Consider the following 26,170-nt stretch of genomic DNA (forward strand, 5'->3'; position numbering starts at 1 on the left):
ACACCGCTCCGCCTTCTCCATCCGGGACCTACACCGCGCGCAGTGACTGCGTCATCGCCAGCGCGACAGGAGAAGAGAAGAGAGAGTGAGTGAGTGAGGCCCTGAGGGGCAGGGAGAGAGAAAGAAAAGATAACGAATGAGAGATAGGGAGGGGGTGTGGAGAGAGAAAGAAGAAAAAGCTAAGTGTGAAAACTGTCAGTGTGAGAGAGGATAGGGAGAGAGAAACTGAGAGTGAGAGTGAAACTGAATGTGAGAGAGATTGATAGAGATGTAGATGGAGGGAGAGAGAGGATGGAAGGGGAGAGAGGGAGGGAGGGAGGCAGGCATAAGGTCTAAGTTAAGGAACAGGAGTTGACTGTTGGGCATTAACTCCACTACCCTGTCCAATCCCCATATCTCTCAACACCTAACATCTGCTCCTCTCCTTAAATATGTCCACTACTGTGGCATCTGTAATCCTCTGGGGTAGACAACTCAAAATAGGCAATCCTGTGAGTGAGGAAATTTTGCCTCCCTTGTTCTGAGACAGTGCACCTCTTTTGTGTTGGATTTCCTAACTGGGGGAGCAAAACCTTGTAATGTCTGTCAATTTCTAGCCATCTTGTATGTTTCAATGAGATCATATTCTTCTAGAAAATATTGGCCCAATTTACTCAGCTTCTGTTCATTCCTATTGTGAGACAACCCCCTCATTCAAGAACTCTGTCTAATGGATATTTATTGCACTCCAACAAGATAAAGTATGACCTTCCTCAGGTAAGGAGACCAAAGTACCACTGAGATGCTCTCCCCAAAGCCCTAAGGTTTTGCAGTTAGACTTCCTTAATCTTAGTTTTGAACTGCTCTTTAATAAATGATAACATACTGTTTGTCTCAGGAATTGTTTTTTGTACTGTGTATTAACTGGCTGCCTAGAAGGACCCTTGGTTCCACTGACTGTCAACATCCACCAGTTATTACCTTCATGAAATATTTTGCTTTCCCATCCTTTCAACCAGAGTGGATAATATTCACATTTCCCCATATTATATTCAGTTTTCTTGCTCACTCGCTGAACAGATTAACTTGCTGGAGTGAGAAAGGCAGGGAAAGGATGTAATATTTGGGTGTTTTGTGTGTATTTCTAGGTTGAGTGCTGGTTGATGTCGGAGCTAATCACTGTGCTTTGGTTCAGTTTAAGGGATATGATGACCATGCTGAGGCTCTCGGTTATTTTTCCAGTAGGAGTATTGCTTGTGAGGACAATGGCGTGGACCTCCTCTGGAAGCTCGCATTCATATCTAATCCAGAATCTTAAAAGTAAGTATCAAAAGATTGTAGAAGCATACAGCTTGGAAAGAGGCCATTTGGCCGATTGTGTCTGCATTGACCAGTCAGAAGTTATTCAGCATAATCCCACTTCCTAGATCTGTAGTCTTGTATGCTTTGGCACTTGATGTGTGTTTCCAAATACTTTTTAAATGTTTTCAGGATTTTGGGCAGTGAGATGCAGATCTCCACCACCCTCAGTGGAAAAAATACCCCTGCAGATTCCTGTTAACGGTGACTGCACGTACAGGCCCTCATTACACACAGCAGCTGTACGTACAGGCCCTCGTTATGCACAATAATGATGCACATCCACATTAAGTCAGATCACGATCGCTCTGTGATGATGGACAGACTGTTTCCTGTAGAAACATGGAATATGCTGGAGAAACTCCACAGGTCTGGAGCATAGAAACAGAGTTAACTTTTGAATCTGTTATGACTCTTCAGTTCTTCTTGACCAGTCTCCAGGTGTATTTTGTACCATCGGTTTTCAATTATCATGGTGTAACTTTAAACCATTATTGTGATGGCCTCCCATTCTTCACTTGCACATTTTTCATATTTCATAATATAAAGAGTTTCCAGGTATGTTTTTCAATTTGACTACAAAAGTATGTGAGTTTGTTCTTTTTCTCCTCTGTTGATAGAAACATACTTTTTAATAGCTCCTTTCTATGGAAAACATTTGTTTCTGATTGACAGCCAGCTTCACACTTTGCTTCCTCAATCATTTCCTCCATGACTTCATTGTTTCAGATTAATAAACCCACACTGAGTGAGTTTTGCTATTAATTGTTTTCTCGTTGATTCGAGCAATGTACCATAGCCTTCTGTGCACATTCATTTGTTCCCCACTGATTGTTCAACATTTCCTCCAAATATTTGTTCACCGCCTTATAGTCTACTTCCTTTTCAGGTTGGGTGATCTCATTCAGCTGAGTAACTGTTCCGGTTAGTTTGTTTGCCTTGGTTTCAGAGTCATGTGCAGAACCCTCTCACAGGTTTGACCATTTTGCACAGACAGCATGTTTTTTTAATTTACTCAGAAGATGTGGGCATCACCGACTGGGCCAGCATTTATTTCTTTAATTGCCCTTGAGAAGGAGCTGCCACTTTGAGCTTCTGCAATCTGTGTGTTGTGGACACACAATGTCCTTTCCTGTATGGTTACTGACTGCTTAATTTATGCATCAGACCCTCATTCTGTTCTGAAAATATTCTGCTCTTAACATATTCTGCTCTTAACATTGTGCCAACTCTTCCAAACCATACCTCTCCTCATTCTCGTTCTCCAGATTGCATCAGAGTTTAAAACGTTCAAAGCTCTTTTCAAGATAAAAATTCTGTGGTTCTTCAGTCCGGGCTTTTAGATCTGATTACACCTGACTCTTTGATTCCTAAGGAATTCCTTCTCCTGTTCAAGGCATTTTTCACAATACTTTGTAGAGACTTTATGTACTTGAAGTTCACCAAATATTAATTGAAGATCTATCTTGATTGAATTTGTTTCTATGACATTTATCACATCTTTCAAGCCCTCATTCAAGTGTTTTACTTCCAAGTGTTGCTGCTGCATTTTTCATTAGCAAACTCATCTTTCAGTTTTAAATTGGTTCTTGATAACGTTCAGTGTCCCTTTAGCACGGCCTACTACCTGCTGCTACATCTGATATTCAGGGCACTTCTAAGACTAACTTTTCTTTGTCCTGGGTTATTTGCTTTACTATTTTAACTTGTCCAGCCTTACAAACATGGGCTGTAGCTGCTGCTCACTTGGGAAATAGTCCAAAAGTTGTTATGCCTCAACTGGATCTCTTGACAGATTCAAGACTTGCGTACAGGTCGTTCTGCTATAACATGCACTTTGTTTATGCACATTGGCTGTAATGCAATTGGTGAATTGGGGACATTATTTCTAAAGTGCGAACTTTTAAATCGTGAGTTAGCTGTAACGCGATTATACCGCCAACACTTTAAGCATTGTTTCTAAAGCATGATTTTTTTCTGTAATTTGGGGTTGCCCAAAAACATAACCATTGCGTTATAGAAGAACTACAGTACCTGCACTGCCAAATCATTACACTGTATAAATTCCATGTTTTAGAAGATAAGCTAGGAACAATTCCTACGCTAACAATTTCAACTACTAAGTTGCTTTGTATAATAACTTTGTAAAAAGTAACAGGTTCATTAAACCCATAGGGATTCCCTACTAATACTTTTTCTTTCATTAAGCTGCCTGGAACACAAATTGTATCATTAGCCACCATCAATGACTGATTTCTTTGGTAGCTCTTAAAATATTAATTTGCTTAATTGTGTTGGAGGAGAAATGGAACATTTGTTCCTTACAGATAAAACTGCTGTAAATTGTAGAAACCTGATACACTGTGGCAACATTCAATGAAGAATCACATTCCAATAGATTCTGAGGGAACTTGTTTCTTGTGCTGTTCTAACACAGATTCCTTTTTGTTTGTATTGTCCTTTTTTTTTTGAAGACTTTTAAAGTGTTCATAATAAACTAGTGAGAATATCACTCCATCTCCAACAATATACGCATGCATATCCTGTCTTATGACAATGATTACGTACTGAGTTTTGAAGACAATTTTTATTCTCGCTACTATCATTCTTGTTCATTGGACCAGCTTCCTTGAAACTATATAACCTCAGTTTTTCTTTAGTTAACGAATGGTTTCTGATTTCTTTGTTCTCTTTCTTTTGTTATCTCTGTGCAGGTCAGGTGAATTGGCCATGCTAAATTGCCCGTAGTGTTAGGTAAGGGGTAAATGTAGGGGTATGGGTGGGTTGCGCTTCGGCGGGTCGGTGTGGACTTATTGTGCCGAAGGGCCTGTTTCCACACTGTAAGTAATCTAATCTAATCTAATCTAATCTAATCTAATCTCTGTTCTGCCTTACCAAGCTTGGAGTTCAAGTTTCAGCATTTGCCTTGTTCTTTATAGTTCAAGAAGTTTAGCTAACTGAAATTGTGTTCCACTAACTTTAGACTCTTCTCATTCTAATCCCATAGCTATGTTATTATCTCTACTTTCCTGTTCTCTGCTTTGAACTCTCAACTCCAACATTTCTGCCAGAGATATTGACCTCGTATTGGTTACTTCTTGCAAATCTCTCGGATAAACCTTTTCTCTCTGGAAAGTTGTAGCAACTGACAAAAGCCGTTTGGGTTTTGAATGTGTTGTAGTTAACTTCCGGTGAAAATTGTATCAAATTTAACCTCAGCTAGTCCCAGTAATTGCAGGATTTGAAAATTCCGAAATAATTGCAATCCCAGACTAAACTGCCAAAGGTTGTGATCTGGCCAGAAACACAGATAACTGGATAAAGTGTGAGGTCCAGGGGATTTGCAAAGAGAATAAAGGTGCAAGATTCTGTGACTTTTGAACAAATAACAATAAACCTTATTACAGGATTTTCGAGCAGTAATCCAATCAGCATTAAATGTGCAACTTATGTCTAAAGGTACAACACTGCCAACTAGCCAACAATGTGGAAAATTGCCCAGGTACATTCTGTTCAAGAAAAGCAAGTCAGAACCAATCCAGTCAATTAACAGTCAATCAGTCTACTCTCGATCATCAGTAAAGTGTTGGAAAGTGCCATCAATAGTGCTATAAGGCAGCACATGCTCAGCAAAGCCCCGTTTGGGTTTCGCCAGGGCTACTCAGCTCCTGACCTCATTATAGCCCTGATTCAAACATGGACAAAAGAGATGAATTCCAGAGGTGAGGTGAGAATGGCAGCCCTTGATAACAAGGCCATATTTGACTGAGTGTGGTGTCAAGGAACCCCAGTAAAACTGGAATCAGTGAGTATCGGTGAAAACTCTGCTGGTTAGAGCCATACCTGGCACAAAGGAAGGTGGTTGTGGTTGTTGGAGGTCAGTCATTTCTGCTGCAGAACATTTCTGGCAGGAGTTCCTCAGAGTAGTGTCCCAGGCCCAATCGTCTTTAGCTGCTTCATCAATGACCTTCCCTCCATCAAAAGAGCAGAAATAGGGATGTTCACTGATTGCATAATGATCTGCACCATTCGTGACTCCTCAGATATTGAAACAGTCCATGTTCAAATGCAGCAAGATGTGGACAAGCTTGGGTGGGCAAGTGGCCAATAATATTGCCAGGCAATGACTATGTCCAATTAGAGTTCAACTAACCACCACCCCTTGGCATTCAATAGTGTTATCTTCACTGAATCCCCGCTGTCGACATCGTAAACATTACCAATGACAAGTAACTTGATACAACTGTGGTAAATGGAGTTTAATTTGGATAAGTTTGAGAGATTGCATTTTGTAAAACAAACAAGGGCAGGACTTGTAGAATTAAAAGTAGCTCCTTGGGTAGTGCTGTAGAACAGAGACACCTTGGGGTTCAGGTACATAGTTCGTTGAAGTTTGCATTCGAGTGGTTAGAAAGGCATTTAGCATACTTGCCTTCGTTGCTGAGACCTTTGAGTATAGGAGTTGGGATATTATGCTAAGGTTGTACAGGTCGTTGGTGAGGTCCCTGCTGGAGTACTGTCCAGCTCTGGTTGCCCTGTTATACTATGAGGTTGCTGGGAATGGAAGGTTTTGAGTTACAAGGAGAGGCTGGATAGACTGAGACTTTGTTCACTAGAGTGTAGGAGGTTGAGGGGTAACCTTACAGAGGGTTGTGAAATCATGAGGGGTACAGTAAGGTGTCTTTTCCCTAAGGTGGGAGATTTCAAGACAAGAGGACATATTTTTAATGTGAGAGGAGAAATATTTCAAAAAGACATGAGGGGCAATATTTTTACGCAGTAATTCGTGTGTGAACTTCCAGAGGAAGTGGTGAATGCAGGCGCAATTACACATTCAGATAAGTACATGAATAAGACATTTTGGAGGAATATGGGACAAGTTCAGGACTAGTTTAGATTGGGATTATGGTCAGCATGGACTGGTTGGACAGAAGGGTTTATTTCCATGCAGTGTGACTCTATACCTGGAATTGTCATATCAATACATGGCTGCAAGAGCAGGTCAGAGTCTAGGAATATTGGGCGAGTAACTTACCACCTGACTCCCCAGAGCTTCCACATCTACAATGTACAAGTCAGGAGTGTGATGGAATGCAACCCACTTGTCTGGATGGGTGCAGCTCCAACAACAGTTGTAGCTTGACACCATCCAGGACAAAGCAGCCCATTTCATTGGCACCACACTCACTCCCCTGACCATTGACTGTGTGTACTGTCTACAAGATGCATTGCAGAAATTTGCCAAAGACCCCATGTCAACACCCTCTCAACCATAGGTAAGGCCAAGGATAGCAGATACATGCAAACACCACACCCTGCAAATTTTCCTTCAAACCACTCAACATTCTCAGTGGGAAATATTTTACTGTTTCTTCACTGTTTTTGGGTCAAAATCCTGGAATTTCCTCCTGCAGGATATTGTGGGCCTCCCTACAGAGAGCACACTGCAGCAGGTCAAGAAGCAGCTGGTGACCACCTTCTCAAGGAGCAGCTAGGGATGGCCAATGAATGCTGACCCAGCCAGCAACACCTACATTCCATGACTGAATTAAAAAAAAACTCAATTAACACATGCTAAGTATTAGTAATAGACTGATCAAACATTCCATATCATAGTAATAGTAATGCTGTGTAGTTTTGGTAATGCACACCAGACATTTAATAAGAGAGTAGATCATCAAATCTCATTGAACCTCAGTTATTACAATTTTTTTTTTACTTATTCTGATCTGACTCTGAGTCTCAATCGCAAGAAGTCACTGTCATGGACTGCCTCAACTGCTCATGTTCTAAACTGATCAGCCTCCTTTTGTGGGTCCATACTGCCTTGGAGGCAGAAATTGCTTTCAGTACTAATTCACAAGCACAGCTGCAACTGACATTAGCCTCACTGAGCCAGTACTGCCCTGCTTTTTTTTCCTCCCGTGTACTCTGATCTTGCTCAGTTGCCTTCAGATACAAATCCTGAATCCACAGTAAATGCGCACATGCACGTCCTGAACACAAAATGAACGTGCTCACAAGCATATCCTGAATGCACAATGAATGTACAGAGGAACCTCGATTATCTGAAGGATGTGGATGGGGAGTATTTCGTTTGATTAGTCGAGTGCCGGGTAACATAGTTTAGCCAAGCATCCAGATTTTGCTAGATAATCTGATATTCGAATGCCAGATAATTGAGGTTTCTCCGTCCACCCAGACTCTGAACACTGATGTGCAGACTCTAAACGCACAGTAAACATGCACATAGTCCCTGAGCAGAGAATGAATGAATGCAAACGCAGACTCTGAGCACAAAGTGACTTAACACGCTGACCCTCAACATACAATGATGATGCGCACAGTCCCTGAATATACATTGGTTCTGAACGTACAGGGATTGCACACGTTGACAACCCTAAAGAGACACACATTCACCATGTGCACAGACATTGATCACTGCACAGAGCCTAATCTTTCTCAGTCACACTCTAATTGCACACAATGACTGCATGCACATATACTGATCTCTTTCAGACTCTGAGCACCCCCACAGTGGTCGCGTGCACTAACCCCAAATTCTGGTACGCTCAGATTCTGAATGCGCGTGCACACACACGCACATTGCAGACTGACCCTGATCTCTCAAATTGTGCTTCTTAAAACTTCTGACTGAAATGGGAAAGTACAGGTTTTGCAAGGATTGCTGCATGCTTATAAAACGAGTAAACTTGATCCTGATAGCAAACGTTCATGCAGTTGCTTGGAGGAGATGAAATTGAAGTTTAGGTTGCAAACCAGCTGGAGTTGAGGGTTCTGTATACACATGGAGCTTTGGTTAATAACAAAAACATTGTTTGGTCTATACACTGGTGACTAGTTATTGATACCAAAGACCTTTTGAATGACTATGTGATTGGTGCTCACATAACTGAACAGCTTGGAGCTGGGAACAAAATGCAGAGAGAACTGATCAGATCTCCACCTCAGGAGCTGTCTTTTCCTGTTCTCCACAATCAAAATTCACTATAAACCCGCAGGAAACCAGTTTATCTTTCCTTCAACAGTTGCTGTAAACTGTGACTTTTAACCGATAAGTCAATGACATTGAATCAGTGAGCCAGCCAGCCAGCCATCCTGTGCATGTTGCAAACCAGTGGTATCATTTGGAAAAGGAAGTCTGAGAAGAAACCTTCCAATCCACAAAAAACATATCCACAGATCTTGCGAACAAAGATAACTGAACCTCTTTCCGAATTTACTTCCGTCCGTGTTGTTGTAAGCTGTGACTTTTAAGACCATATAATGTAGATGCAGGAGTTGGCCATTCAGCCCATCTGGTCTGCTCCATCACTTCCCATCACCCTCGATTCCCTTATTGATTAAAAATCTGCCTGTGTCAGCCTTGAATATACTTCATGATCAAGCTTCAACAAGAATTCACTGCCCTCAGAACGAAGAAATTCCTCCTCATCACTGTCTTAAATGGGCAACCTTTTATTCTAAGATTATGTCCTCTGATCCTAGATACAAGGGGAAACAACTTTTCTACATCTACTCTCTCTCGAGTCTCCTAAGAATCTTATATGTTTCAATAAGACCAATCTCATTTGTCTAAACTCCAATAAGCACAAGCCCAAGCAATTCAACCTCCTTATAAGACGCTCCCCCTCCATACCTTCTACCAGGTTAGTGAATCTCTCTGGTCTGCCTCCAATGTTAGTATATCCTTTCTATATAACTGCTCACAGTATTCTGACTAATGCCATGTATACATTTTTAGCAAGGATTCCCAATTTTTATACTCCAATTTTTGGCTTGTTAATCAAAGTTGTAGTGTTGGATTTCTCGTTGAATGAGAGCTGTTAGCACCGATAGTGGCCTCCAGCCTTTCTCTGGCACATGTACACTGCGGTGCAACAGTATTCTGTGCTCGCATTGCAGCTTGCCATGGGCTGGGCTGTCCTGTCTGGACAGGAGTCAGGCACTGCATTGCTGCAGCATTCTGAGCACAGACTGCAGTGTTTTGGAGTCCCAAGTTCCGGGGTGTTTTGCCCTTGGCAGACTTATCGTGTTGCTGCAGTCTTTATAACGCTCTGTAAGAATGATAGAATCCCTACAGTGTGGAAACAGGCCCTACGGCCCGACACTCCAAACAGTATCCCACCCAAGCCCATTCCCTTACTACTGTACATTTATGCCAGGCTAATGCATCTAACCCACACGTCCCTGAACACAACGAGCAATTTAGCATGGCAAATTCACCTCAACTGCACATCTTTGGACTGTGGGAGGAAACCAGAGTTCCCGGAGGAAACCCATATAGCCGAGGGGAGAATATGCAAACACCACACAGACAATTGCCCGAGGCAGGAATTGAACCTGGGTCCCTGGTGCTGTGAGGCAGCAGTGCTAACCACTGAGCCACCGTGCCACCTTCTGTGCCCACAAAGCATCTTGTCTCTCCTGACTGAGACTGCTATGTTGCTGCCTCTGTTTAGCAGCCTTGCACTCCCTTTGGAGATCATCTGGCCATGCCTCCTCCTCTGTTGTTCTCATCAGGTCTACACAAGAGCTCCGTCACTGCCCTCTGGCTGTGAAATTTACTCATTTGGTCTCTTGGCCCTGCATCAGTGGCATGGCCTCTTCATCCTTACTTGCAAAATGCCTGTCAAAAACAATGCAAAATAATCATTCTTTAGTCAGACTACAGTTGTATTTTGGGCCACATGTAATATTTCTAAATCAGCTGCCAATAATTATTCACTTTGCCTGGCCACAGTGAAGTGCAGACCAGTTTAAAAAATGCCAAGTTATCCACACCTATAACAGGAAGGTTGGGTTATTGTAACAGCAGCATCAATGCTGCACAATCCCAGGTTGTTATCACAGATATTCGTCCACCACCTTCATCTTTTGCTACCTATAGCAAGACTTAATTTACACTCCAATTCCTTGAAATGTAGTTTGAAAAGAGCCCTTAATTGGGAGAGGCAAACAATGCTCTGCTTTCCCAGCTTTTTTTTCCACTTAATTTTGAAATTGTTTGCTATTTTGCTGCCCTAAACGATTCCAAGTCCAGTAATAACTCATGCAGCGCTACAAAATTGACACAAAGAAAATTCTTTTTAATCAGGGGTTAGTGGGAGCTAACTTTTCATTGCCATGTGTTCCTAAATTGTTTGGGGCAATCAGTTTGATGCATAACACTCCCCTTTTGGAAAGCCCCAGTAAAACCTGTACTCCTGCACCAAAATGGTTTTTGCCATGCCTTAATTTGAAGGATTACAGTAGCTGAGTTTTAATTAGCAGAATAAACTCAGAATGTTGTGGTGATCAGTTTGTTGTATCACAGTGCACATCAGAAAGCTCATATAGGACTTAACAAAAAAACGTACACAAACTCATCTGTTTAAAGTGAGTTACCTTTAAAATTAAGGCCAACATTCCATTTGCCTTCTCTGATATCCTCTGAAGCTATATGTTAGCTTTTTGTGATTTATGCAGGAGGGTTCACAAATCTCTCTACTGCAGCTTTCTGCAATCTTTCTCCATTTAAATAATATTCAGCCCCTCTATTGTTCCTGCTGAAGTGTTTAACCTCACGCATTCTATTCCATCTGCCAAGCTTTTGCCCACTTGCTTAAACTGTCAATATACCTGTACATACTGTTTGAGTCATCCTCACCACTTACCTTCCCACCAAATTTTGTGCCATCTGCTAACTTGGCTACAGTATGTTCACTTTCCCCATCCAAGTCATGAAAATATGTTGTTAATAATTGTGGCACTGCATTTGTTACGGGTTACCATCCTGACACATTGATGTCAGTGACTGTTTAAGAAGTGACCCAGCCACCCTGTGCCTCTTACAAACCATTGAAAGTATTTGGAAAAATGCAAGGCCAAGAGGAAACCTTCTAATCAGCAGGAACCAATTCAACAGATCTCGTGAACAAAGGCGATCAAACGTTTTTTTTATTCGCTTGTGGGGCATGGGCGTTACTGGCTGGTCAGCCTTTATTGCCCATCCACGGTTGCCCTTGAGAAGGTGGTGGTGAGCTGTCTTCTTGAACTGCTGCAGTCCATGTGCTGTAAGTTGACCCACAATGACGTTGAGGAAATTCCAGGATTTTGACCCAGCAGCGCTGAAGGATGGTATGTGGCTTGGAAGGGAACTTGCAAGTGGTGGGGTTCCCTTGTATCTGCTGCTCTTGCTTCTAGACAGAATTGGTTGTGGGTTTGGAAGGTGCTGTCTAAGACTCTTTGATGAGTTTCTTCAGTGCATCTTGTTGATGGTACACACTTCTGCCATTGAGCGTCAGTAGTGTAGGGAGTGGATGTTTGTGGCTATATCTAACAGGTGGGCTTCTTTGACCTGGATGGTGTTGAGCTTCTTGAATGTTGCAGCTGCACACATCCAGGCAGATAGAGAAGTATTCTATCACACTCTTGGCTTGTGCCATGTAGACAATGAATGGGCTTTGGGGAGTCAGGAGGTGAGTTACTCAGTTCAGGATTCCTAGCCTGTGACCTGTTCTTGTAGCCACTCCATATATGTGGTGAGTCCAGTTGAGTTTTGGTCAATGGTAACCCCCAGGATGTTGGCAATGAGGGATTCAGTGATGGTAACACCATTGAATGTCAAGGGGCAGTGGTTAGATTGTCTCTTGTTGGAGATGGTCATTGTCTGGTATTTGTGTGAGGTGAATGTTACATGCCACTTGTCTACCTAACCCTGGGTGTTAAGATCTTGTTGCATTTGGACATGGACTGCTTCACAAATGGTGCTGAACGTTATGCAATCATTGTTGTACACCCCTACTTCTGACCTTATGATGGAAGGATAGTATAGTTCTTTCCTGATTGCTCTCCATCCATGTATTTACTTTCTCTGTGTGTTTAAGGGTTCATTTATAAAGCAATTAGAGTTTTAATTAGTAGAGTTACACGCTGACAGTTTGTATCCTGAACTTAGAGTTTAATTGTTTGTAATAAATAGTAAATCATATTAAGTGCCGACGCCCGTTTTGTGCTTTCTGTCAACCTGGGGCTTGAAAATCAGGTGAATTGCGGATCATTGTGTATTTTCTTAAAATTTTAAGTTTTGCCCAAACTCTGGGAATAGTAGGGCTTGATTATCAATGTGCCACCCCAGTGACAACAATATGGTGACCGTGGACACAGGTAATGAATTCTGCGACTCTGCCTGAGACTTTCATGATATATTTGAGCCATCCCTTTAACTGGACAGTTGTCATATGTGGTTTGTAGTATAGTGACAGCACGGGTTTGCAAATCGACCAGTTAGTTGTAATTTGAAACTCCACCCCACCAGTCTTTTTCCAACAGTATTGAGAAGTTTGAATGTCGATGTAATTCCAGACCCAATGGGAAGTGCTTGAGGCTGTGGGGGTAGTGCAAGTCCCCAAGATGGAGTTCAGTTACTGTTATTACAACCCACTTGGGAAAGTGCACTGATACTTGAGCCTTCAACCCGTGTCGTCACAGAAGTTAAAGATTTAAACAAAGTCCACAAAATATCCGATTTACCTATCTGGTGAGTCATGTTAGCGGAAAACTCAGTCCAGGTTCCTGTGCTTAATCACTATTTATTATCAATGAGTAAACTTTAACCACGTGAACTGTCATCATGTGACTCTACTATTTAAAACTCTAACCCCCCATTAAAACGCTGACACTCTCATACAAACAAACAAAAACGGTGTTATGGGTGGAGAGAAACAAAAATTGAGGAAGCACTGCTCAGAATTTAGAATCCCTACAGGGTGGAAACAAGCCCTTTGGCTCAACTCTCGGAACAATAATCCATCCAGACCCATACTTCTACCCTGTTATCCCACATTTACCCCTGACTAAATGCACCTAACCTACACACCCCTGAACACAATGGGCAATTTAGCTTGGCCAATTCACCTAACCTGCACATCTTTGGATTGTGGGACTATGAGTGTTCGATTGCAGCATTCCGCAGGTTTTGATAAGATGTTAATTTTTCTGCCCAACAGGTTCAGTTCTCCTCCAGATTCCCAGATTTTTGTTTTTGTCAAAGGCACAGGGGCTTTGCACATTCTTTGTTTAGTTTCACAGCTGCTGGCAAATGGTGGGAGAGAGGAGCTGACTGTCTTCTGGGTAGATGCAGTGAGATATAGAGACAGATCCTACTCCTTGTAGGTTGGAAAGTCGCCTGCCCCTTGGTCTTGCGTGTGCACACCCCGCAATCTGCTCAGCCGCCCCGTGACGCCCCGCAATCTGCTCAGCCGCCCCGTGACGCCCACTACTTGTCCATTACTCAATCAGCTACCCATTGCCAGCCAAATCCTACTCTGTATCCCCCCCCAGTTTGGTGGTGTGCTGCCTTAGCTCATCCCCCCACAGCTTGAACAAATCAATAATGTAGCACAACTCGCAATGAGTTCCAGTAACTTGATTTTAAAAGGGCAACCCTTGGTTTCAAGAAAGTCCTTTTCCTGTTTAAGATCGCAGTCAGAAAGACAAATAAATAAAAAGCTGCAGAGCATTACAGAGCTCGCGGATACCTCGCATCTGTCTCTGGAGCTGCCTATATGCCCTCTTCAATAACCCAGTGTTTTCTCTCCCCCCTGCAGAAAATGGCGTGATTCGCTCACAGCGAGTGTTTGATGCTATGATGGCTACAGACCGGGGACTGTATTGCAGAACTAATCCGTACGCGGATTCTCCACAGTCTATTGGTGAGTTTACCTCTGCTTCATAAAGCCCAACTCTTCTTCCAGCAAGTGTTTTCGGGGGGGGGGTGGAAGGGGAGGTTGGGGAGGTGTCAGGAGGTCCTGAATTTGATGGCTGAGGGTTGAAGTTGGGATTTGACCAGTGCTTAGGTAGGATTTGAGTTGAAGAGCTGACCCTAAACATAATGTCCACAAGACTGATCTGAGGTTGGAGCTCCCTATTCCTGGAGATCCTTGCTTTGCAGCGTTGTGTGCGTTAGGTTGTTCAGGACTGGACTCTCAAGTATCCTTCACCAGATCTGACATTCACTAATGTGGGTAAGATATCAGCAGGGTTTACCACGCATGGAAGGGTAACCCAGCGGGGTTTACCACGCATGGAAGGGTAACCCAGCGGGGTTTACCATGCATGGAAGGGTAACCCAGCGGGGTTTACCACGCATGGAAGGGTAACCCAGCAGGAGTAAGCCTTTCAACAAGGCGCCGCACGTGTTCAGTCGGGCTTCTGGTGCAGTGTTAACATGGAATCCCAGTGTGGAAACAGGCATTTGGCTTTTTGAGTCCATGCCGACCCTCCGAAGAGCATCCCACCCAGACCCACACCCTGACCTATCTCTGTAACTGAAAATGTGTTGCTGGAAAAGCGCAGCATCCAAGGAGCAGGAGAATTGACGTTTTGTGCATGAGCCCTTCTTCAGGATGCTGAAGCCCTTGGATGCTGCGCTTTTCCAGCAACACATTTTCAGCTCTGATCTCCAGCATCTGCAGTCCTCACTTTCTCCTATCTCTGTAACCCTGCATTTGCCATGGCTAATCCACCTAATATGCACATCTCTGGACATTATGGGCAATTTAGCATGGCCGAACCACCTAACCTTTGGACTATGGGAAGAAATCGGACAGATATAGACACTGGGAGGATGTGCAAACTGCGCACAGACCCTGGGTCCTTGGTGCTGTGGGGAGCAGTGCTAACCACTGAGCCACTTTGGCACCCTAAAATTGAATTCAAATTCCACCATCTGCAGTGGTGTGATGTAAGCTTGGGTCCCCAGTACATTACCTGGGTCCCTGGATGAACAATTCAGTGATAATACCAGTAATACCAGTGATAATACCATTGCTTCCTCTTATTGTAGTGTCCTGATCTCTGGCCCAGAAGCTCAGGTCCCCCCTCCCCCCCTCAGGGCTTGATGGTCACAGAAGAAAATGTGGTCACAAAAATTGTAGAATTGAAGACTGCAGAGCAATAGGTCATTTAGCCTTCCATCATTTTGCTGGATCTTTGAAAATGCAGTTATATTTGGTCCTGCATCTCTTTTCATCTGTAACACTAAATTCTCAACCTTCAGGTCTGATTTCCTTTTAACACAATTAATCTAATCAGCTTCCACTACCTTTCCAATTGCAGCCTTCCAGATCCTGACTACTGTCTGTGGAAAAAAACTCACTCATTTAAAAGCACACGTGCAGACACCAGCAGCAATTGTCTGATTCAATTTGTTACAGTAGGCACACAGTCTCATTTACTAGTAATACAAATCCAGGGCATTCTTTCTTTACGATTCTTTAATCCACAAAAAAATCATCACTAACTATGTGTGTTTTAGGAGTGGGGTGGTGGTAATATAACTGAAGTAGTAACTGAGACCCCTAGGCTAATGTCATGGGGACATGATTTCAAGTCCCACCATGGCAGCGGTGAATTCAAAAATTCTAGAATAAGTAACTACTTGTCATAAAAACCCACCCAGTTCATGAATGTCCTTTAGGGAGAAATCTGCTGGTCTTATCTGCTTTGGCCCACATATTGCATTTTGGAAAATCAAATCAAGGTAGGAGTTTTATGGTGAATAGTAGGGCCTGAAGGAGTGTAGTGGAACAGTGGGATCTTGGAGTTCAGGTGTACAGTTCTGTGAAAGTGGAGTTACAGGTAGACAGGACAGTGAAGAAGGCTTTTGGCACAGTGGTCTTCATCAGTCAGGGCATTGAGTATACACATTGGGAAGTTATATTGCAGTTACACAGGATGTTGGTGAGGCTGCACTTGGAATATCGTATTCAGTTTTTGTCGTCTTGTTGTTGGAAGGATGTTATTAAACTGGAAAGAGTGCAGACAAAATTAACAAGGATGTTGTCTGGACTCAATGGTCTGAGTTATAGGGAGAGGTTGGACAAGCTAGGACTCTTTCTTTAGAGTGTAGGAGACTGAGGGGGGGATTTTATAGAGGTTTATAAGATTATGAGAGGCATGAATTGGGTAAATGCACTCAGTTTTTTTCTCAGGCTTGTGGACTTGAGGGCTAGAGGGCGTTAATTGAAAGTTAAAGGGGAAAGAATAAAAGGGGACCTGGGGCAGCCTTTTTACACAGAGGGTGGTACGCATATGGAATGAGCTGCCAGCGGACGTTGTTGAGGTGGCTATATTTACAATATTTAAAAGGTATTTGGACAAATACATGGATAGGAAAGATTTAGCAGAATATTGGCCCAGTGCAGGGAAATGGGGTTAGCGTGGATGGACATTTTGGTCGGCATGGCCCAGTTTGGGCAAAAGGATCTGTCTCTGTGCTGTAGGACTCTGTGACTGTATATGACTGCAGACCCACAGCTTGACCCTTAACTGCTTTCTGGACAATAAATACTGGTCTTCCCAGCAAACAGCCCAGAACAAATAACAAAAAAGTGTGTTGTAATGCAGCCAAAAAGGTGGTAAGCCTTTTTGATGTGTTTATTGCAGGCGGTAAGAGTAGGCGAGTTTCCCAGTCAGTCATAACTGAGTGATAGATGCAGCATAACAACCTCCTTACATTAAGAGATTCCAAGTGCAGGTCCTTGTCATGCTCTCCCCCCCCCCCCACCCTTGCATCTCCGACTTCTTAACAGTTAACTCCGTCCTCTCCTGTTCAGCTCCTAATCTAACTCTGTACAGTCCCAGTGTTCTTTGCTTAAATAGAATTGATAGCTACAATCAGATCAAACCTTTTTCTTGTTTATCCAGAGAGTTTGGGCTTTGCTGGCTGGGCCAGCATTTCATTGCTCATCCCTTTTTGCCTTGGGGTTGGTATTGGAGAGCTGCCTTTTGATCCACTGAAGTCCCTGGGTGTAGGGGCACTCATGGCACTGTTAGGGAGGCAGTTTCAATCCAGCACCAGTGAAGGAACAGTAGTATAGTTCCAGTTCACAATGTTCCCACATATCTGCTGCTTTTCTAGTGGAGGGTGTGTGTTTGGAAGGTGTTGTCAGAAAAGTCATGGTGAGTTATCACAGTTACTGAAATACGTACACAACAGTCTGACTTCACTTCCAGTCTGTCAGGTTGTGTTATATTCATTTATAGTCTGTGTGTGTGTGTCTTTACAGTTATTCTGTGGTTTCTCCTCTTCAGGGTGTGTGCATATTTACATCAAGATTGAAACGCATGTTTCTCAGGATATGTTTGCAGTCAAACTGTAGTTTCTGCCCTTGAGGCTGTATAAATATTTACATGCAGATTGCAGCTGTTCCCCACAGTGCAGTCAGAATGTAGTTACCGTCCCTCAGATTGTGTGTATATTGGCAGTCAGACTGCTGAACCTGCCCCTCTGAGTTAATGTTAACACTCAGAGTGTAGTTTCAGTGCCTCAATTACCATCAGGTTGCAGTTCCTGTTCCTTAGGTTGACCATAAGACACAGGAGCAGAAGTAGGCCATTCAGCCCATCAAGTCTGCTCTGCCATTCATGACTGATCTGACAATTGTCAACTCCACTTTCTTGCCTATTCTCTACAAGGCTTGATTCCCTCACTGATTAAAAATCTGCATATCTCAACCTTGAATATGCTTAATGAATCAGCCTCAACAGCACTCCACGGTAAAGAATTCCACAGATTCAACCATCCTCTGAAAGAAGAAATCTCTCCTCATCTCTGTCCTAAATGGGCAACCCCTTATTCTGAGATGATGCCCTCTGATCGTAGACTCTCCCATGAGGGAAAACGATCTTTCCACCTCTACCCTCTCAACATACAAGATTCTGAGAGAAGTTTCAATAAGGTCACTTCTCAATTTTGTAAATTCCAATTAGTGCAAGTCCAACCTACTCAACCTTCCCTCAAGAAAATCCCTCTACATCCAGGATCAACCCAGTGAATTTTCTTTGGATTGCCTTCAATAGCAATATATCTTTCCTTAAAAAAGGAGACAAAGCTGTTCAGTGTTCCAGCTGTGGTCAAACTAGTACCATTATATTTTTAGCAAGATTTCCCTATTTTTATGCATTATTTTCTTTTGTAAAAAAGACCAAAATTGCATTTGCCTTCCTTATTCCTTGCCTAACATGGATGCTCGCTTTTTGTGACCCCCAAATCCTTCTGTGCTGCAGCCTTCTGCACTCTCCCCTGTTTGTGTGTGTAAGTGTATACACACACAATCAGATTATAGTTTCTGTCCCTTAAGGTCTGTGTGTATATATTTGTAGTTGACTTGTAGTTCCTGTGTATATATTTTGAATCAAGTTGCTTTTTTTTTGGGGGTGACTGCAATCATGTCATTGCTTTGTAAGACGCAGGATGTGTGTCAATGTGTGTGTGTGTGTGTGTGTGTATATTGCATCTACAAGCACTTATTCTCATTTATGTAATTATTGTAACCTTTGCTGTTTTTCATCTTCTGTAGGTTATCAGGCCACCATTAGTGCACCTCACATGGTAAGTGGTGTGCAATTTGTACTACTGTGTGCTGAATGAGGCTAATTGTGTTTTTAAAGTAACTTGCAAAAAAAAGGGCAAAGGTGATGCGTGAGAAAGCTTTTTTCCTCAGTGACCAGTTAGGGTATAGAATATTCTGACCGGATGGAGGTTCAGTTAAGGTTTTCGAGGGCATTGGGTGGTTATTTGGATTAGACGTGCTGTGCAGTGGAATGGGGAAAAGCAAGAGATTGGCACAAGGTAAATGCCAGGCAATGATCCTCGCCAACTAGCCATTGCTGTTTGGCTATCAGAGTCATTAGCATCACTGAATTCCTCACTATCAACATCGTGTGGGTTACCGTTGACAAGAAACTAAACTGGGAAGCCATATGAATATATTAATATTGCGGCTACAAGTGCAAGTCGTAGTTTGGGAATCCTGCATTTCTTGACTCCCCTAAGCCTGTCCACCAATTGCAAGTGAGAAGTGTACGGAATGCTGTTCACTTCCCTCGATGAATGTAGCTCCAGCAACATACAAGAAACTCAGTACCATCCAGGACAAGGCAGCCTGCTTGATTGGCACCCATCCACCATCTTCAACCTTCACTTCTTCACCGCTGGCATACTTTAATAGCAGTGCGTGCAATATACAAGGTGAACTGCAACATCTCACCATGGCTCCTTTGGCAATGGCACCATCTAAACACATAACCACATCCATCTAGAAGGACAAGGGAGCAGATACATGGGAGCACCGCTCCCTGCAAGTTCCCTCCAAGTCTCTTACCATCCTGACTTGGAAATATGTTGCCTGTCCTTCAGTGTTGCTGGGTTAAAATCCAGCTACCTTTCCAAAAGCAGTGTTGGTGTAAACACAGTGATTAAAGAAGGTAGCTCACTACCACCTTCTAATGACCAATTACACCCATCTCCCATAGAAGAAGAAGGAGAAACATGTACAATTCACAGGGAATAGAAAGGATTTTTTTTTAAACTGAATGGTCAGTAGGGAGCACAGCCAGTGTGAAGGAGACCATCTGAGTGAGAGAAAGGCCCAGTAAGTGAACTAGAAACTTGTCTCAAGTAGGAACTTGTGCACATGGGACTAGAGGGGTTTTAACTAGTGTCTACTGCAAGAAGTGAACTCTATCAAGAGGAAGGTGAGTGGAGGAGGATAAAAAGTGACCTGCAGATGTCACCGTGTGCAGAGAGAGGAGTGAAGCTAGTGAATATTTCTGGTCTTTAAATGAAAAATCAGGTCTCCGGTTTGTGCTTAGGTCTCTGATATTATTATTCTATCTTTTCTTAAAACTGGCTGCTGTTACTGTTTAATAAAAGACATCATTACAGTAAATTGTAAAGAGCAAGTAATGAAATGCAATTAATTTATGAAATAAATCAAATTAAATAGTGATGACAGGATAAATAATTATTGCTGCTGGACACCAACGTGATTCAGAAGGAGCACACCGACAGTCAGTGTTTGCAGCTGGAGTAACTTTGAATCTGAATGGTGAAGCTGGACTCTGAACTGCAGACAATGTACCACCCGGGGGAAGGGAAATTTACTTTGGTCACCTCAAACTAGAGGGTGGTCACACCAGGTAACTTAAAATTGGTTTGAGATTAGGGACACGAAGGTGTGACCACCAGTGAGGTAGGTATAAGGACAGAAGGGGTTGCAGTTGAGAAACATTATCTGCTGAAATTGTCCAACAGTTACGAGGTTCTTGTAAACAGTGCAGACAAAAATGAGGGCTACTGGGAGAATGAGCAAACTGACCACGGCACCTTGGTGCAGGGAGGCTTTAAAGTGGTTGGAGATTGTAGTTGTGATCGGGAACAGTCTAATAAGGGGAATAGATACTCATCTCTTCAGCAGGGAATAGGATTCCTGAAGGATGTGTTGCCTTCCCAGTGTCAGGATTAAGGACATCTCCCTGGGGCTGGAGAAGATCTCTGAGATGGAAGGGATGGATCCAATAGTCGTTATCGACGTGTGTACCAATGACATTGGCAGGCTGAGAAATGAGGTATTGCTGCAAGAGTTTAAACAGGAGCTAAATTATAAACGCAGAATCTCCAAAGTAATAAACTCTGGATTACTATCTAAGCCATGGGCAAACTGGCAAACGGTGAATAAAGTCGTGGAGTTAAATATGTGCCTCAAGGATTAGTGTGAGTGGACTGGCTTTTGGTTCATGGAGCATTGGCAGCAGTACTAGGGTAGAATGGAGCTGCTCTGGTCAGATGGGCTTTGCTTGATTTGTGCTGGAACCATGTCCTGGTGAATTGACTAACTAGGACTGTGGAGAGGGTTTTAAACTAGTCAAATAGAGGGGGAAGGGTTTGAGAGAGGGGAAATGTGGACTCACAAATCAAGAGGATATGGAAGCATTACAGAGCAGTTATTTGGATAATGATGCCCAGTGTGGGACTGGAACTGACAAAGGTAGAAAGTATTCTATAGGCCTCCTAACAGTAGCTGTATGGTGGTACGAAGAACAAATCAGGAGATACAGAGGGCATTTTAAAAAGGCAGATCATTAATCTTGGTGACTTTAATCTTCATGTAGATTGCAACAATCAGACAGGCAGAGGTAGGCATGAGGAGGAATTTGTAAGATATTCAGGACAACTTCCTAGAACAGTATGTTGAAGATTCAATTCAGGATCACATAATGTTGGATCTGATGATGAGTATGAGATTGGGAGGAGCTTGACCAGTTGCTCTGATGGGATTTGAACCCACGTCCTCAGAACATTAACTTGGGCTTCTGGATTACAGGTCCAGTAACGTCGCTGCCTTTCTTCAGACTTCTGTCTTGATTCCTGTCCTCCACAATGCCTGAACAGCCCTCCGTGATGTACAGGAATACTGAATGGTATGCCTGACTGTCTTCCCCAGATGGACTCTGGTGACAGGCAGCTAGGGAATTTGTGGTTAGTCTGGATGGCCTTTGAATATTTAGAGTTATAAATATGTACAGCATGGAAACAGACCCTTTGGTCCATGCTGACCAGATATCCTAATCTAATCTAGTCCCACTTGCCAGCACCCAGCTCTATCCCTCCAAACCCTTCCTATTCATATACCCATCCAGCTGCCTTTTAAATGCTGCAATTGTACCAGCCGCCTCCACTTCTACTGACAGCTTATTCCATACATTTACCACCCTCTGTGTGAAAAGGTTGCCCCTTAGGTCGTTTTAAATCTTTGCCCTCTCACCCTAAACCTATGCCCTCCAGTTTTGGATTCCTTCACCTCAGAGAAAAGACCTTGCCTATTTTCCTATTCATGCTCCTTATGATTTATCAACCTCTATAAGGTCTCAGCCTCTGACAATCCAGGTAAAACAGCCTCAGCCTCTCCCTATAGCTCAACTCCTCCAACACTGGCAGCATCTATTTATTGTGTGGTTGTGTTTTCTGAAGAATGATGGTGTGTCAGGGAGTTTAGCCAATGCTTCACTTGCCTAAGCCACTGACAGGATGCGCAGGACATGACGTGTGTGTGTGTGTGTGTGTGTGTGTGTGTGTTTGTGTGTGTGGACTCCCTTTGTAGGTACCGAACTTGACCCTTGCTGCATAAGAGAGCATCGACCTGTCATCGAGAGTGGCCATTAAGGTCACCTCCCAAGACCGGGACAGTACATGGGTAAATACAGAGTAAAGCCCTTTCTACTCTGTTTAAAGTGGAAGTAAACTGAAAGTGAAGCTGCCTTGAAACTGCAACAAAAAATACGGTGCTGGAAAAGCACAGCAAATCAGACAGCATCCAAGGGGCAGGAGAATCGACATTTCGGGCATAAGCCCATACTTTTTGGCTCTGATCTCTAGCATCTGCAGTCCTCACTTTCCCTTGAAACTGCCCCAATCAAATACATCTAGCTTAGAGACAGCACAGGATTAGATACAGAGGGAAGATTTCCCTACTGTTCTAAACTGAAAGTCAACCACCCTTGTCCCTGCCCCCATCAAACCCTCTTAGGACTGGAACAGCATGGAACATGAGATGCAATTAAATGAAGCGTAAAACCACATCTATTCTTTTAAACTGAAAATAAAGCTCCTTGACTCTTAAAAGTTCCCTGACACTGTTGCCATCAAATGCCTTTAGGACAGAGACAACACAGGGTTAAATACAGAGTAAAGTTACTTCCACTCCTTTAAACTGAAAGTAAAGGTCTTTTCCCTGGGTGGGGGTGTCCAAAACTAGAGAACTTTTAGGGTGAGAGGGCAAAGATTTAAAACAGACTTAAGGGGCAACTTTTTCACGCAGAAGATGGTGCATGCATGGAATGAGCTGCCAGAAGAGTGGAGGAGGCTGGTACGATTCCAACATTTAAAAGGCATCTGGATGGGTATATGAATAGGAAGGGTTTAGAGGGATGTGGGCCAAATGCTGGCAAATGTGACAGGATTCATATAGGATATAGGTCAGCATGGGTGAGTTGGACTGAAGGATCTCTTTCCAGGCTGTATCTCTCTATGACTCTATAAAGCTCTCTCCACTCTTGCCTTAAAACAGAAAATAAAGTTCCCTTGATATCCCCATCAAACACTGTTAAGACATGGACAGCAAGGGTTAGATACAGAGTAAAGCTCTCTCTAGACTGTCCCCATCAAACACTCCCAGGATCAGTACAGCACAAGATTCACAGCAAAATGCACTCTTCACTGACCCTATCAAAAGCTGAATGGTAAGTATAGCGCTGGGTTAGAAAGAGAATAAAGCTCTATCTATTCTTTTAAACTGAAAGCAATGTTTCATTTGTTTTTGATGAACTGAAAGTAAAGTTTGTTGCACTCTATCTCCATCAAACACTCCCAGCACAGGAACTGCACTGGGTTAGAGACAGAGAAAATCCCACTTTACACTTCTAAACTGAAAATGAATCTCCTTCAACATTGTTCCCAAGACAGGGACAGCATGAGGTTAGATATAGAATAAGACGCTTCATACTCTTTTAAATTTGAATTAAAGCTCCTCAACACTCTTCCACTCAGGACTGGGACAGCAGGGGTTCGATGGACAGTAAAGCTCTCTCTACTGTTTAAACTGAAAAGAAACCTACTCAACCTTTTTATATTGAAAGTAAAGTTCCTTCTCTTTTGAACTAAAACTAGTTTCCTTGACACTGTCCGTAACAAACACGCCGAAGGGAGCGACAGTGCAGGGTTATGTATAGAATAAAGCACCCTCAATTAAAGAGAAAGTGAAGTCCTCTCCACACTGTCCTCATCAGACACTCCCAGGACATGGTTAGATACAGCGTAAGGCTCCCTCTATTCTTTTAAATGTAAGGTAGAGCTCTCTGTACAGTATCCCCATCAAACATTTCAGGACCAGTACAGCATGGGTTACATACAAAGTAAAGGTACCGGTACTCATTTTAAAGAGAAAGCATTGCTCCCTACATTGTTTTAAACTAAAGGTAAAGTATCCTCTACATACTCCCTATCAAACACTCTCAGGACAGGGTTTAGATATAGAGTAAAGCTCTTTCTACACTCCTAACCTGACAAGCTCCTAATGCTGCATCAGTTGACGATGAGAATCATAGTCAGTGTTGATGAGATGGTAGGATACTGATGAGCACCCTGAGTCAGTCAGAAAGGCGTGTGCTGTGTATGTATGTGTGTGTGTGTGTGTGTGTGTGGAGCCAGCACCTCCCCATCAGCCCGCTGTCATTTGTTTTAGAGTTGTATTATTGTACCTGTGTAACCAGGCTTGGCCAATCTGCACTAAGCTTGTTGCTGAATTTCTCGTGTTTCTGTTCATTTCCAGCACGCACATGCACTGGAATGTCTGAAGAATCATCTGCAAGAAGGGGCTCGAGCACTGGATGTGGGCTCTGGAAGTGGCTACCTGACTGTCTGCATGGCTAGAATGGTGAGTGAGAGGTGCAGGGTCACTGCTCAATGGATACACCAGGTGAGGAGCAGGGGCTTGCTCAGCTGCACCCTATTGGAATTGTAGCCTTTCATACTGGGCTGACAACCTGCAACCTCTACAGGCACAGCAGATACATGGGAGCACCACCAACCCTGCAAGTCATTCAGCACTCTGGTTTGGAAATATACGGATTTGCTGGAGGTGGTGGGGGGATGGAGGGGAGGAATGCGTGGTGGGGGGAATAATTGGGATCTGTGTTTATTACTGCACACTCCTCCTGCTCTCCGTTCACAGATGGGAGCCACAGGGGTAGTGGTTGGAATCGACCACATCCCAGAACTAGTGGAACAATCCGTTCGCAACGTGGAGTCAGATAATGCCACGTTGCTCAGCTCAGGCCGCGTCACACTGATTGGTACGTGATGGGGGTTGGGCGGGGGGTGGGGAGGTTTGGTGGTGGGCACATGCACATGTGTGAAACGGGAAAGAAATGGGAGAGAGAGAGGAAATAGCCATGAATCTGTGCTGCCAAAAATATACTGTTACCCACAATTGTTCCAATTCCCAGCACTGAGCCCACTGTCTTGAATGTTATGGCTCTTCAAGTGCTCATCCACATACGTTTTAAAGGTTGTAAGGTTTTCTGCCTCATCTATCATCCCAAGCAGTGCATTCCAGACTACCAGCCTCTGAGCGAAAAAAGTTTTTCTCTCAACTTCCTGCCTTTCACATTAAAATTCTGTTCCCTTGTCTTCAACTCTGGGAAACAGCTGCTTTCTATTCAGACTGTCCATGCCCTTCTAATCTTATACATCTGTATCATGTCTCCCCTCAAGCTTCCCTGCTCCAATGAAAACTATCTGAGCTTATCCAACCTATCTTCATTGCTAAACCACTCCACCCTGGTGAATCTCCTCTCCATCCACCCCAGTGCAATCGTATCCTTCCTAGAGTGTCGTGACCAGAACTTCATACAGTAATTCAGTTGTGGCCTAACTAAAGTCCTGTACCGATCCAGTATGACCTCCCTGCTCTGATGATAATCTATGCCATGGCTGATAAAGCCATGCCTGTGCCTTCCTCATTCCCTGATTAACCTGCCTTCAAGAATCTGAGGACAAGCCCCTGCAGATCCCTCTGTTCCTCAGAGCTTACGAGTGTCCTGCCATTCATTGCCTTTGTCTTGTTTCTTCTTCCAAAGAGCATCACCTCACGTTTATCAGGGATAAATTCCATTTGCCACTGACCTACCCGACTGACTAATCCGCTTATATCCCCCTATAACCTGAGATCTTGCACCACACTGTCAACCACCTGGCCAACCTTTGTCAGCCGCAAACCTACTTAGCGTCCTTCCACTTTATGTATATCATTTACAAATAGGTCAAGCAATAAGGGACTCAGCACTGATCTCTGTGGTACCCTACTGCAGTCCGGGCTCCATTGTGCACACAGGTGAAAGTGAGGGCTGCAGCTGTTGGAGATCAAAATGGAGAGTGTGGTGCTGGAAAAGCACAGCAGATCAGGCAGCATCTGAGAAGCAGAAGAGT

The 26,170-nt window shown here is 43.4% G+C and overlaps 1 protein-coding gene across 6 annotated transcripts in view; it reads left to right on the forward strand.

Moving 5' to 3' along the window:
* The first annotated feature begins 3 nt into the window (after positions 1–3).
* The window catches only part of pcmtl (l-isoaspartyl protein carboxyl methyltransferase, like), a 31,729-nt gene continuing 5,562 nt past the window's right edge, over positions 4–26,170 (forward strand). The window contains exons 1-7 of one of the 6 annotated variants that reach the window (XM_043698313.1): positions 29–85; positions 736–756; positions 1,175–1,299; positions 13,950–14,054; positions 18,705–18,736; positions 24,513–24,617; positions 24,915–25,035. In XM_043698313.1, coding sequence (XP_043554248.1) covers positions 743–756; positions 1,175–1,299; positions 13,950–14,054; positions 18,705–18,736; positions 24,513–24,617; positions 24,915–25,035 — 502 coding nt within the window. In that variant the 5' untranslated portion in view covers positions 29–85; positions 736–742. The other 5 variants (XM_043698314.1, XM_043698317.1, XM_043698315.1 and 2 more) reach the window with 5 other exon arrangements.

This window comes from Chiloscyllium plagiosum, chromosome 10 (genome assembly GCF_004010195.1).
Source record: "Chiloscyllium plagiosum isolate BGI_BamShark_2017 chromosome 10, ASM401019v2, whole genome shotgun sequence".
Lineage (NCBI taxonomy): Eukaryota > Metazoa > Chordata > Chondrichthyes > Orectolobiformes > Hemiscylliidae > Chiloscyllium > Chiloscyllium plagiosum.